General features: G+C 43.1%; 1 protein-coding gene across 1 annotated transcript in view; it reads right to left on the bottom strand.

Moving 5' to 3' along the window:
- Positions 1–14,184, bottom strand: part of Tp53bp2 (tumor protein p53 binding protein 2) — a 53,935-nt gene extending 39,751 nt beyond the window's left edge. Inside the window, exon 1 of the mRNA XM_021163384.1 lies at positions 13,906–14,184. Within this exon, the coding sequence (XP_021019043.1) occupies positions 13,906–13,932 (27 nt within the window). The 5' untranslated portion in view covers positions 13,933–14,184. The remainder of the gene's footprint in view (positions 1–13,905) is intronic.
- Between the last annotated feature and the right edge of the window lie 332 nt (positions 14,185–14,516).

Here is a 14,516-nt window from a genome sequence, read left to right as displayed (position 1 = left end):
TTTTCTGAGACAGGGTTTCTCTGTGTAGCCTTGCCTGTCCTAGAACTCACTCTGTAGACCAGGCTGGCCTGGAACTCAGAAATCTGCCTGTCTCTGCCTCCCAAGTGCTGAGATTAAAGGCGTGCGCCACCACTGCCCGGCTGTATTTTGTAACCTTACTCCTGGAATTCAAAGAAATGACTGGAATGAAAGAAGTCTAACTGCCTGAAGATTTTCAGTACAATGTTACATCCATAAACAATGAAAGGGAAAACTATCCAGCAACACAGAAGAATTCAGTAAAAATACAAATATTAGGGGTACTGTGCCCCAGCTACTAATTACTGTCACTAATGAACAGAGAATAAGACAAGTGTGAAGATACATAAGCCTGACATAAACACGCACACACACACACACACACACACACACACACACACACACACGCACGCACGCACGCATGCACGCACGCACCTATAATACAAGCACTGGAGAGTCAAGAGACAGGAGTGCTCAAGTTCAAAGCCAGCCTTGGATACAAATTGAAATAAACTCTGACTCAAAACCAAAACCAAATAGATATACAAATAGTTGACTAACATGGAAACACAGAAATAATATCAGAGAAGTACACACCAATTTCCCTTAAATTAAAATAAAAAGTCAATGTTAAATTTTTAAAGATAATTTACAGCTTGAAAGCATGCCTAATATGGTTGTTACTTGTTTCTGCCTCTTGCAATGATCGGATCAATCTCAGAAGGGAAACATGCAGGGAAAGATAAAATGCAGCCTCCAACACATAGCACAGTAATTTGTGCCAAAGCCGTGTCTGTACAGAACTTCCAGAAACACAAGGAAACAGATAGTATTTGGTCAAAAAGAACAGGTCACAGCCCCATTGTTATAGTCCACGCAGTTACTGTAATTAATGTTATATCACTGACATAAGAACGCTTATTTTCTAAGAGAAGCCGGTTCAGGGGGAAGGAGGAGCAACCTTTCCAAGAAGACACACACAACACTGGCTAGGGCACTGCAAGAAGCTTACTTTGAGTCAGAGGTGTACATTTATTTACTTGGTGCTATGTATGTATGTTCGTATGTACGGACGTACATATTCACTGGAGGTTACGGTATACACATCCACTGTACGCGTAGAGGTGGAAGACAACCTGCAGCTATTGATTTCTCTTCCCAGCACATGGCTCCCTGGGATCAAACTCAGGTTGCCAGCGCAGCAACAGGACCTTTACTCACTGAGGCGCCTCTGCAGCCCTGTTCATTTGGTATTAAAAGCCATGTGAAGTCGCAGAGGAAGAAAACTGGAGCGTGGGCCTAAGATGTTTGTTGTAAGAACAGGAAAGCTGACCACCACAATTCAGAGTCGCCATTTGCAAAAACTCACGCTTACCCGAGGCTTACCTGGGGAAATAAGACATACAAGGAGAAAAAACCGTGCCCTTCAAAGAAAAATGAACCATCTATAAAAAGAACAAAAATCCTTCTCAAAATCCCCAACACATAAGAAACTTCCCACAAAGCTGCTAGGATACTGAGCTAGTGTGGGATTTAGAGGAGAGCGGACCGGTTTTCTATGCTTCTGGAAAGAACAAATGTGAATTGTCCCTCCAGTTGTATATTTTGCTGGACTCACTCAAAGCCCCAGACTGCTTTCTGGGAACAATACTACAAAGTTCCTTTTTACCCGGCCCTGCAAAATTAACCTTTCCAAACACTTTGACTCAGTAAGGATTGTCTATGCGTGCATCTGTGTGCGCGCACAGGGGTGTCACATGGAAGTCAGAGCTGACATCAAGTGTCTTCCTCTATTGTTCTTCAGCTTACATTTTGAGACAAGGTCTCTCACTGAAATAGAACTGACCAATTGGCTATATTGGCTGGCCAGTGAGCCTTCTACCGTCACCCCTGAACCTATCTATCTGCCCCCCACTACTGGAGCTACGTGCATTGCCAAGCCTGGCTTTTCTGTGGATCTGTATTCAAGGTCTATGCTTCCACAGCAAGCACTTTATCCAAGGACCCATCCTCCCAGCCCCCTCAGAGAGGACTTAAGAAATAACAGGGCCAATGAGATGCCTCAGTGGATAAGTTACAACACAAGCCTGATGTCCTGAGTTTGAGCCCCAGAACATACATACATAAAGCAGGAAAGGGAAAACTGTGTCTACAAAGCTGTGTTCGTGTACATGTCTGTGCATGAACATGTGTGTTCCCATGTGTGGATCTGTCTGTGTATCGTACACAAACAATATTGAATTTTTTAATTAAAAAAAAATAACATTAAGGACTGTGGTATTGCTCGGGGGCAGAGCAAGGGTCTATCATATGCCAGGGCCTGGGTTTTTCAGCCTGACCATAGCTATGCAACACTTGAAGGGGTTTCAAAAGTTCAGACCATTCCAGTCAGGTTAGCTGGCTTTCTCACACAGGCATGCTCTGTCCCAGCTTCTGCATGAATCCAGTGCAGGGTTCCCCACAATCTCTGAGAGGCAGCATACAGAGTCTCAGGGGATATGGAACCTTCTTCGGGAGCCCCAGGCACACGTCTCTTTGAGTCCTTTCCCACCCTCTCTGAGGACATTCCAGCTGTAATACAGCTCTCAGAAGGTCACTCCTCATAACAGCCTAATATGCTTGTCGAGCTTTCTCCTACCTAGAGTCTACTCTGGGCTGTCACGTTGAAATTGCTATGAATTCTACCAATCTTCTATTAGACTCAATCTAATTTAGCTCGTCTGTGCTCACTAAATACACTGCCTTTTATCCTGGCGTACTTTTAAGTCTATCAGTCTCTATCAGTCAAATTTGAGTTATTTAAAACAAAATCACAAAATCATAGCCAATGACTTTTTCTTTTTGCATTATCAACTATTTTTGGGACACTTAAAAGAAGTTAGAGTTGGCTAATAACACAGAAAGCAATCTGAACAATATTCTGTGAGAAAGCTAATCACACATAAACTATGCTGGCACTCATTAATACCATGTGGAGCAGACTAACATTTTCTAAAACAATCAACATGGAGGAGCTACACAATAAATTGTGGGGTTTTGTTGTTGTTGTTATTGTTTTGGTTTGGGTTTTTTTGGTTTTTGTTTTCGAGACAGGGTTTCTCTGTGTAGCTCTGGCTGTCCTAGAACTCACTCTGTTGAGCAGGATGGCCTCAAAACCAGAGATCCACCTGCCTCTGCTTCCCAAGTGCTAGGATTAAAGGCGTGCACCACCACTGCCTGGCAAAATGTGGTTATTTTAATTAAAGCAAAATGGGATTATACATGGAAAATAGAGTTTTATAAGCAAGGATCCTGCTGGTCTTTGCTGTCATGTAACATAACCATTCCTAATATAAGCAAATTAGCACTGCTTCTCTATTCATGGTTCTCATCAAAGTCGGTCACTCAAAGGAAGCCCCTGTCTGTCTGCCCCTCAGCCCCTGCCCCTTGCTGACCTCAGTGTCTCTGAACCATGCCCTCACTAACATGCAGTTATCATACAGACACAGTTCATGTAATAGGAATATAGCGATGAAAAACTGCCTTCTTTGTGGCAGAACGGAAAGATTAATAATACACAGCTGAATTATGTAAGTTCAAGAATAAGAAGTGCTGGGCTGGAGAGATGGCTCGGCAATTAAGAGCACTGGCTGCTCTTCCAGAACACTGTAATTCAATTCCCAGCACCCACATGGTGGCTTATAACCGGCTGTAACTCTAGTCCCAGTTTGCTTCACGCTTCTATGGGTACTACACATACACGGTACACAGACATACATGTAGGCAAAACACCCATACACATAAAAATAAATAGATAAAATGTTTTTAAGGGATAAGAAGTGTAAGCTTTATTGATGGGGAAGTCATCAGAACAGTTTTGCATATTCTGATTAATCCTAATGCAAGTATAGGAAATAAAGGCTGAGTATTCTTTACCCAAAAGGCTTAGGACTACAAATATTCCAAAATTTACTTTGTCTCTGTATTTGAAAATACCCATAAAAGTCTTATAAAGGAGACTCAAGCGTAAATATAAATTAATACATACATAAAGGTTGCATTTTTAACTGCTACTCTTCACGTGAAATTAGATGTCAAATTTTCTACTCATGACCTCCTGTCACATTTAAGATCTCAGATTTTGGAGTTGTTTGTTTGTTTTGATCAGGAGTGCTACGTGCTTAAAGCTTAGTTGGATATGGTAGCTCACACATATAATCTCAGCACCCAAGACAATGAGGCACAAGGATCATCCCGAGTTCCAGGCCAGTCTGGGTTACATATAAGGGGGGGAGCCCTAAAACTTCTATTAAATGATGTCCTCCACAGTAACAGTTTCAAGTCACCAAGCAAGAAATCTAAAATCCACACTTTCCTCTCTTCTCGTCTAGAACAGCTTATCTGCAGACCTGAGCCTTCCCTTGTGTTGAAGCCATCCCTACAATTGTAGCCTCAGACATAAAACCTCTTCTAGCTGCTCCTACACAAACCGCCCCCCACCCAACTGCTGCAGAGTAAAGGTTCTCTGCCTATCCTCACTACATCCCACTGAGCTCACTCAGCCCCTGCACACAGCAGCTGCACAATCTACTTCTGTCTGAGTGAACTAATGGCCCTAAGTCAGAGATTTGAGGCTCCACAGAAGACAGCAGGCTAGAACCTGGTGGTCAGTTATCCATAAGCACATGGCATTACTTCATAGTGAGCTTTTTCAAAGCGAGACAATGTCTCAAATGAAAAGGATAAAACTGCCTATTTAGAGACAAAGTTTGTTGGCACAAGCCTTTATTTAATGCCAGCACTTGGGAGGCAGAAGCAGGCAGATCTCTGAGTTCGAGGCCAGCCTGGTCTACAGAGTGAGTTCCAGGATAGCCAGGGCTACACAGAGAAACCCTGTCTCGAAAAACCAAAAAATAAATAACTTCTTTCTGTCTGCAACTCCTCTGTAAGGTTAACGTTGCTGTGCTCTCCCCTGAAGTGAACAATGCTACTTTACAATTATGTGACTTGTTTCATTCACACCAAGATAGCATCAAATATTTCATTTTGCCTTTCACACAAGGAGTAGGGATGGCTTTGAACTCCAAGATGCAAAAGGGCAAAACTGGTTGTGAGCAAGCAGAAAAAGTAAACACCCCAAGTAAGCCCTGCAGCACCCTGATGAGATTCCTCAGGAGCACACAGAGGACAGTAAGTGCAACCAGATGCTCTCTTGTAAATGCTGATGCTGGCGTTTTGAATCTTTTGATCACTTCCTGCAGGTAGCCAAAACTTCTGAAATGGGATTTATCCTTGATACCACGGGGCTTAATTTCATTGGGCTGGGTAACAAAGAAACTTGGTATCTGGATAAGGACTTTATTATATTGTATTCTTGAAGAATCCTGGAGAGGGAAAAACTGTTGCTCAGAAAGACCACAAGGAAAACACAATTTTGTATAGACTAAAACAAAAATAGTGACCAAGGTGAGCACTGCAAGAGAAAAAGAGACTGGAGATAAGAGTCTGGTGCACACTGGCCAAAGGACCAAAGGAAAATACAGGGAAAATGGAGCATGACCGCCATGCCTCTGGCTCTACAGATCAACGGTCAACATACCAAAAGTCTTAGATACCTTTAAATGGCAGTTGGAGGCCAGACAGACAGCCCAACACAGGTCAGTGCTGGCTGTACAGGCCTCACGCCCAAGTCGCATCTCCAGAGCCCACTGTAGGAGAAAACCTCTCCCTTGAAAGTTGTCCACATGTGTACTGTAGCAGCACAACTGCACACTTGCACATACCAAATAAGAGAATAAAAATAATCTTTTACTCAAAATAGTGTTCCTACTCCATAAAATAAACACATTCATCAGAAATGGCCCGCATCTCACAACCTAGCTGTCACCATCCACAGTTAGTGTGATGGAGAAAATATTATAAACAGTTTCTAAAATTAAAGAAGCTTGACTTGATTTCCTTAGGCCTCTGCCTACTTTGCATCTGTTAGGAACACAAACAGCACTGACTTCCAAACAAAAGGGACACCATGGAGCAGTTAGGTCTGAAGCCACTAGAGCAACCCAGCTATGTGTCAAAGCTTTCTAAAGCACTTACAAGGTTGTCCAGGCATGCTAATGTGAAAACTTCATTAATTAAAAATCTGAACTGGGCCTGGTAGCACAGGCTATAAACCAGCTGTCTATCTGGGAGACTGAGAAAAGAGGATTGTAAATGTAAGGTCGTCCTGGGCCACAGAATACGTCCTGGGCCACAGAATACGGTTATGCAAGACTGGGAAACTTATGGAGATCCTATCTCAAAAGTGAGAAAAAGGCCATGAGGCTGGAGAGATGGCTGTTTAAGAGCACTGACTGTTCTTCCGAAGACCTGGGCTCAATTTACAGCACCCACACTGTGGCTCACAATCATTTGGAACTTCAGCCCCAGGGGCTCTGACACCCTCTTCTGCCCTCTACAGGCACCAGGCATGTACATGGTGAACAGACATACACAAGAGACAAAATATATTTTTAAAATAAATAATCATGGAGTTTGCTGTTGTTTAAGACCCAGTGCTGTGGACAGCACTCGCAAGGCCCTCACCTGATCCCCAATACAGAATGGGAAGTGGAGAAATGAACGACAGGTAAATAGCTTAATTCCCACCTTGTTCTGACTCCCAACCCTAGGAAATCCATTCTTTCTCCTCTCACCCCAGGGACCTCTCAATGTCATCCTAAAGCAAGCTAGCAGAGCAAGTAGGAAACTCCAATTCTCCTAACCGGTGTGTACCGTAGGCTAGGCCCTTGGTGTGGCAAGGTGTGTTGCCTGCTCTCCCAGTGCTCCTACAGCCCTCTCCAACCCTTCCACATGGCACCCCTAGAACTCTTTCTCCATGGAACAAGCCTTCCTAGTCATCAGGTCACGCCAACTCTCAGTATCCTGCCCTTTCACAGAAAAGCTCCTGCCCTCAGAGCTCTGGTCTAGCTGGTTCCCAATGCTTCATGATAGGTCTCTGCCCAGATGCTGGGGACTCTGCCCATCGGAACTGTTCCATGGGAATCTTCAGTGCTGGCCCCTGCTTCAGCAGAAATGTCAGTTCCCCGACTACTCAATACAAAGCAGCTACATCAGCCTGACTTAAATCCCACCTAAGGCCGTTACTTCCTTTCACATTTGTCTTCACCTCCCCACGCTCTATGAAAAGTCGTTTCCCTGAAAGTTGTCCTGTTCTGTATCCATGAGACTCAGAAAGGAGCCTGAGACACTGCAGACATTCACTTAACACATACTGAATATGTGTTGTCCCCAATAGCCATCATGAGGAAAAACCAAGAGGCCACTTAGGATTCCATCCAAATCAGACCTGACCTGACAATGGACTCACCATACAGTCCTGAGCGTGCGAGAGGTGCCCCAGCCCTACCACCATGTCCACTCTTCTTCAGGTCCTTGAGTAACATCTAAACAACTGGAAATGGTTGTCAAATGAGCCCAGCTATTTCCTCTTTAACATTTCCCAGTGCCTCTGCTCCATCCTTTGTCTGTTTTGTTTTCAACACCATCTCCTTCGAACCCTGTTTACAAGTTCCACTGAAGGTTTATTAGACATTTCTCATAATTATTTAGCCCCTTCTCCGCCTCTATGAATGAGAAAGATCTGAGGTGCTCTCTACAGTAGTAAGAGAAATTATTTTAAAGGTCACTGCAATATTTCCTTTACCTAGAAGCAGGTAACCACCTCCCTTTCACTGGGAACTTGGTAAAAAAATCGACCAATTTTCTCATTTAATGTGCATTTAAATAGAAAACATCTGTTTTCTTTTTCTATCTCAAATGTTAGTTGCATTCTGGAGAGAACTTTGTAAGATTTACTTTTATTTATGTGCATATATGTGTGTTGAGAGTATATGGGATATGTGTGTGGTACCTGTGGAAGTCAGAAGTGATGGTTGGACCCCCAGGGCAGAAGCTGTTCTGAACCATTTGACTTGGGTGCTGAGAAGTCAATTCCATTCCCTTGCAAGAGCAAGTGCCCTTACCCACTGAGCCTTCTCTCTGGCCTCTAAAGAGCAATATTTGAAGTTATTGTTAGCCATTAGCCAAAATAACACACCAGCTGTTTTGCTCTGCAATGTTCAGAAATATCCTAGCCCAAGCTATGGGCTTGCAAACCTGAACAGAGCGTATACCTACCTGCAAGTAGCTAGTTCAAATCTCACTTCAGTAGAATGGCCAGGAGGAAACTACTGAAACAACTTTGAACTTCAAATTCTGTTGAATCAGAACAGAAAGATGAACTCTGCTGTGCAACAAGGAGATTAGCTACTCTCTCCAGGTTACTGGGCTGTGTAGGCAAAGGAGCTCCAAATAGAGGCCTTCTGCCTGACCTGCAGGGGAGTTAGGGTTCCCACACCTCCTCAACCCACCTCCTACTCCAGGTTTTCAAACAGTTTGTCCCACAGTGAAAGACCAATAAAGTGCCCTAGCCATCATTTTATTATCATTAGTAGCTTAAATTGATACGTTATAATTATTGTATTTTCTATAACACTATGTTTCTATTGGGCTTTTCATTAATATGTTTGAAATCTACCTAAATTTCTAAGCTCCAAGGGATCTGGTACCTCTGGCCTCCACAGGCATCTCCATTCATATGCACATATATTCACTCTTACACAAACACAATCTTTTTAGTTTCCTAAAAAAGCAACTACCACGTTTCAGAAGTCCAGTTGTTATGTATGATCAGTCAACTGGGCATTTATTTTCATTGTTAGTACAATCTAAACAAAACATCTTTTAAGTTATTTTACATAGAAAAAAGCTATCACAACCAAAAAACCATACTTGCTATTTCTGATAAAACAGTATTTAATCTTTTGTTTGTTTGTTTGTTTGTTTGTTTGTTTGTTTTTTCAGACCAAGTTTCTCTGTATACCCTGGCTGCCCTGGAACTCACTCTGTACACCAGGCTGACCTCGAACTCAGAGAGATGCACCTGCCTTTCTTTTTGCCTTCTGAATGCTTGGATTAAAAGTGTGGGCCACTGCCACCTGGCCTAGTATTTAGAATTTTAATAATGCTGCTGCCTTCTTACTTCTTACTTCCCTAAAGAGCTGCTGTAACCAAAACTTCTACACTCAATATAAATGTAGAATCTTACAAGTCTTATTTACCACTCCAACTAAGAATACACTTCAAATGTGGTCATTCTATTAACATTTTCTCATTCTAACTGATTAGAGAAAAATGTACCTAACACATTATCAAAACCCAGTCTTTAGTGTTTGGCTTGATGAAGTGGCGTGAGCGGAAAAGAACACTCTGGATTCCTGGGCTCCCGTGCCTCTTATTCTTTGAGATACTTGTTAGTGGGAAAATCTAGGGAGAGGTTTCTAACACATGAACAGATCAGAGCAGCATGCACTGCTACACAGTTATCCCCTTTGAACTGGAGAAACCTGGTCAATCTGCAGACTTCACAGGGGTTCTCGGTGTTAAGACAGCTTTTAGAAATCTTTTAAAGGAGTGCCACACTGCAGTAGATCACCAAGAGATAAGGGGCAACAGTATTCCTTAACAGCTCCAGTGCAGAAAGTCCTCACTGTCCGAGGCAGAAGGGCCTGCCAGCTCTTCCTAGAAGAGTAAGAATGGCCCTCCAAAGCCCCTTCCAGATAAGCTACTTCACTTGAATTTTTAAAATATGGGGCAGTGCATACTTGCTTACATTTCTTTATACTAATCTTTATACTAAGTCTGACTTCTCTGAAAGGAAAAAACAAACAAACAAAACAGAAAATTTCAAATGTGTTTCACATGTAATGTAATTGAAATCACAAGGCCACAAAACTAAAACACATAAAATGTGAGATTTTTTTTGCACATTTTTAAAAATAGATGATTCAACAGCCTTTGATAATTACAACTCTCTAGAGACAGCAGCTCAGTTTTAAGAACTTAAGCCCAAACTTCCATCTGGAATGAAACCCAACACTCACTACCTTTTATATTCCTATTTAGCTGGAAGGAATTCTTTCAGAGCACAGCATAAGCACACAGGCTCAATGCTCCACATCAGTAACTCAAAAAAAAATTTTTTTTTGAAAACACAATTTCAGGTTTGAAAATCTGGGCAAATAAAACTGGACTTTTAAAAATACAGTATTTAAGCAGAAGTTAGGCTTTGCACAAAGTGAAACTACAGAAATAGAAAAGCTGTTGACCACGTGTCAAAGTGCAAAAGGAGTCCCTGCGATAACCAAGTTGCTGCACCCAATGCCAGAAGCTCAAAGAATCAGATTTTGTTTTCCAGCACTACGAAACAGCTCCAAGTAATTATGCCCCTGCGGCATTGACAGAAAACATTGCACAAATTTAAAACTAAACCATGGTCAGGTCAACTGAGCTTTTAAAATAAGCTGCTGTGTCTGGAAAACATTACCTAAGGTATGATGACATCCGGTTTGATTGCACATGCAGGACAGTCACCACCAGGAACATACAGCCATTTTAACATAATTAAAATGAAATCATCTTAATTCATCCTGGTTCAGCTCCCCACTCACAATAGCCACACTGTGTACAAGACACTAGCAGATAATCTAGGGCACCACAGCCCATAGTCTACACAAGTGTGCCAAATGCTCGCTCCCATACAGGCAAATGCAACCCCTTCTGTGGGGTGGGTTTTCCCATAGGTAATGTTTGTCTTTTAACTTGCCATTTCAATAGCAGATATGAACAGAAAATTTCATGAAACTGTTACCTGAAAAGAGCAGCAGCTCTTTCATAAAAACATATTTTTGTTGGAATGTAACACTTCACCAAGTGAAAGTAATACATAAAAGAAATCTAGTATAATTTTCAAGTGGGTGAGAATTCTTGTTTTGGATAATTGCCTCCGTTTGAAAATCAATTACAATGAATGGAACACTAAAAAGCTGCTCTCCCCAAGTACAAATAACCCTTCGTAAGTGAAGGTAAGGTGTCAACTCTGAAATCAGTTTCTCCTCACTAAGTGGTGGAGATACCACAGAGAAGAGATGCTAACCATGGCAGGTATCTGAAAATAAGAGTGACCGTCAACCCCACTTGCACAGCACCCTATCATTAGCCCCGCTGTGACTCTACTTATTTTTAGTTAGCCTACTAAAATGCATCTTCACTGCTGGGTCTGTAGCCAATTATCACTTCATGTGCCACAGAAAGGAAAACTACTTGAGTCTGCACTATTTGGTAACAAAATACATGAATACCATTTGCATGCATATATTTAATATAATTCAGTAGAACTCGAAAATGCCTTCCAAAGCAAACCAAGGAATGTACTCAGTGCCACAGAACTACACTTGAAAATAGTTAGAACCATACGATGATAAATTATGTATATTTTACATTTTAAAAAGCGTATCAAGGCAACTGGTCTTCGTTTTGAATGCCTGTCTTTTCATTAGTGTGACGCTTTTCCTGATAAACTGGTTAGTTTTCCAAAGTAATAATGAAACAGAACAAAACCTTACTCATACTAGACTTCAACTTCAAGCATAGTAAAAGCTAAAGAAGAAAACCATAAAGAAGAAAATGGTTTTAAGCCAGTGCTGGGATGGCCTGTGTCTGTTAGCCCAGCACTCCAGATGCTGCTGCAGGAGGACTGCTGTGAGCTAAAGAACAGCCTGGGCTGCAGAGTAGGTACCACACCAGCCAGGTACTACACAGCAAGACCCTCTCTCAAAGAACCGAAATGTACTTTTACGGGCTTAGTAGCTTAGTGACGAAGTGCTTGTCTAGCAGGTATACAAGACCCTAGTTGGATCCCAAGTACCACACACACACAAGTTTTATTTTCAAGTACCCTAATAACACAAGTATAAAGGTATATAAAACTAAGGCTTGGGTGCTGGAAAGATGGCTTAATCATGAAAAGAATTTGTTATTCATTCTTACAGAGGTCCCAGGTTCAATTCCCAACACGTACCTAGCCACTCAAGACCATTCATAACTTATTTTTCAGGGGATCTGATGACCTCTTCTGATCTCTGTGGGCACCAGGCACACACATGGTAAACAGGCATACATAAAATAAATCTCTTGTAAAAAGAACACAAGGATGCTAAATGAAAATGTATCATATTTTTATCTATCACAGACTAAGAATCTCAGGTTTAATCACTGTTGCTAATTCAGGGTGTTTTCTAGCAACTATTCCAAGCCAGGCATCATATTATCCCCTTCCTTCATAAACAGTGACTCCAATCTTCCAAACCACCCTGAGAATTGGCATTGTATCACCCCCAAGATATAGATGATGAAAATGAGAGACAGATTTTTCTTAAACATATGGGATCACTAATGCTGTGCAAAATTCCAAAGGGCGTCAAATTTCAAAGCTAGATTAGCATGCACATTACACCTTTCCTATTAAGTCTACTCTGACATCAGGAAAGCAGTCAAAGCCACCAGACTTGCTGAAGTGACTTTAGTCCCAAGATTCAATAACTTTTTTACAAGAATTCTGATCATCTGCTATGTGGTTTGGAGAAAAACACCCCTACGTAAAACAGAAAAACAAAGGATACCTTGATTTAAACTGATCTTTCAGGAAGAAATCACCCTGCGACTAAAACCACCTATTCTTTTCCTTTCTCTGTTCAGGGGAAGCTGATGGCAAGCTGCGAAGGTTTCTTCACAACAGTGAAATAAAAACACAGGAATAAAAAGTTAACAAAACAGTCTATCATAACCAAGGTATGCGTTTTAAGATATTCACATCACAGCCCTAACTTAATAAATGAGACTAAACCATTAGTTACAAAATGCTAGTAATTCCAAATTTCTTGACTCTTAGCAATAGTAACCATCCCAAGCCACCTAAACCCAAATAACCAAAATATTATGTATGTGTCCAACGTAGAAAAATTTAGGAACACCCTCCACAACGCAAAGGGGCAAAGAGACAGTATAGTATATTCTGCACGTGTAATTACAAAAACAAAAACAAAATAGAACATTGAAACACAAATTTTAACACTCTTTCTTGGATTTTATAAAAGCAAAAAAATTAAGTTGTTTTAAATTTTTATCGTTTTGTTTTCTTAAACAAGTGATGCGGTAAGAACGTGAGTTGATGAGGGGGTTAGGGATGGATGGATATGGCTAAAATACGTGATCTTTCAAAGAATATATAAAAATTATTATTTTTAAAAAGGACTTAGGTTGACTGCGATTAATCCTGCCTGAGAGGAGAACAAATACAACACCCACCCACGAGGAAATAAATACACGGCTGCAGGAACCACCATAACCAGTCAGATCTTGTGCTCGCTAAGTAAGGAAAGGGGGCTTTTCAGAAGCACCTCCATTCAACCTGCAAGTCACCTGTGACGCTGGCCAAGTCAGATGCCAAAAGAATTCACTCATCTTTCTTAGAGGTCTTGCAGAAAAAAAGCTGGGGGAGCGGGGCACTTAAGTTTTCCTCTGAACTAAAACTTTCAAGGCTGCATTTACTAAAACCTGTTTCCACAAAGAGATAGATAGGGTGACATGGCTGCTATCGCCGACATCAGATCGAAATTCAAGTTAAAAAAAAAAAAAAAAAAAGAATTGGCAGAAGAAAAAAAAAAAGAAAGGCAAGCCTTTTCAAGCGCAATGCTTCTCTTCAGTAAAAAGCCTCAAAACAATTCAAAGAAATAGGCTAAGAACAAGGTTGCCCGGCTCTTGACCTTCAAAACAAGCTCCCCAAAGGTCTCATCAAAGTTTGGAGCAGCGGCCCGGGCTGCCGCACTGCCTGCGGGGCAGCATCGCGACCGTCGCGGGGACCCAGAGGGACGGAGCCTCAGAGCCTCGAAACCTGGAGCTCGACCGGCTCCGCTGACCCGGCCCCCCCGCCCTGCACACTTCCGGGCCCCAGCACGGCCACCCGCTTACCGGCATCATTTTGGACCCGAACCGCATGGAAGCGGGGGTCTGGCGGCGGCCTGGCCGAGCAGAAGTGACCCGAGGGTAGCGGGCCCGGGGAAGCCAAGCGAGAAACGAGACCGCGCGCCCGGCGGCCGACCTGTTGCGAGGCAGCGACGCTCCAGTCCCCTCGGCGGACCAGGACGCCACCGAGCCCCGGGCCCAATCCCCTCGCCCGTCTCCGGGTCGCGGCTTTGTCTCCGCGCTCGCGACTAGCACCTCCTCCTCCTCCTTCTCGCCGAAACCAACTAATCCGGCCGGGCCCCCACCGAGGCGCGCCGGCCCCGCCCCCTGCGAAGCCCCGCCCGCGGCGCGCCTCAGGGCTTGAGGTAAGGGGGAGCGGAGCGCCGAACGGGCGGCGAAGGCGCATGCGCAGATGCTGGGGGCGGTGCCAGAGGGGGCCGGAACCTTTGCTCCGGGGGAGGAAGGTGCAGCCAGGCGGAGCCAAGGCACGGGAAGGCGGCGCCGCAGGAGAACAATAATCGTAAAACTCGGGGATGGAGCCCAGGGCTGTGTCCCTCACCTCCTTGGCGGTTCCGAGTTGCTCAAGAGAGTTGAGCCCTTTGCCTTAGGAACCATGA

Source organism: Mus caroli, chromosome 1 (assembly GCF_900094665.2).
Source record: "Mus caroli chromosome 1, CAROLI_EIJ_v1.1, whole genome shotgun sequence".
Taxonomy (NCBI): domain Eukaryota; kingdom Metazoa; phylum Chordata; class Mammalia; order Rodentia; family Muridae; genus Mus; species Mus caroli.
The sequence above is the reverse complement of the archived record's forward strand: the minus strand, read 5'-3'. Positions and strand labels throughout refer to the sequence as shown.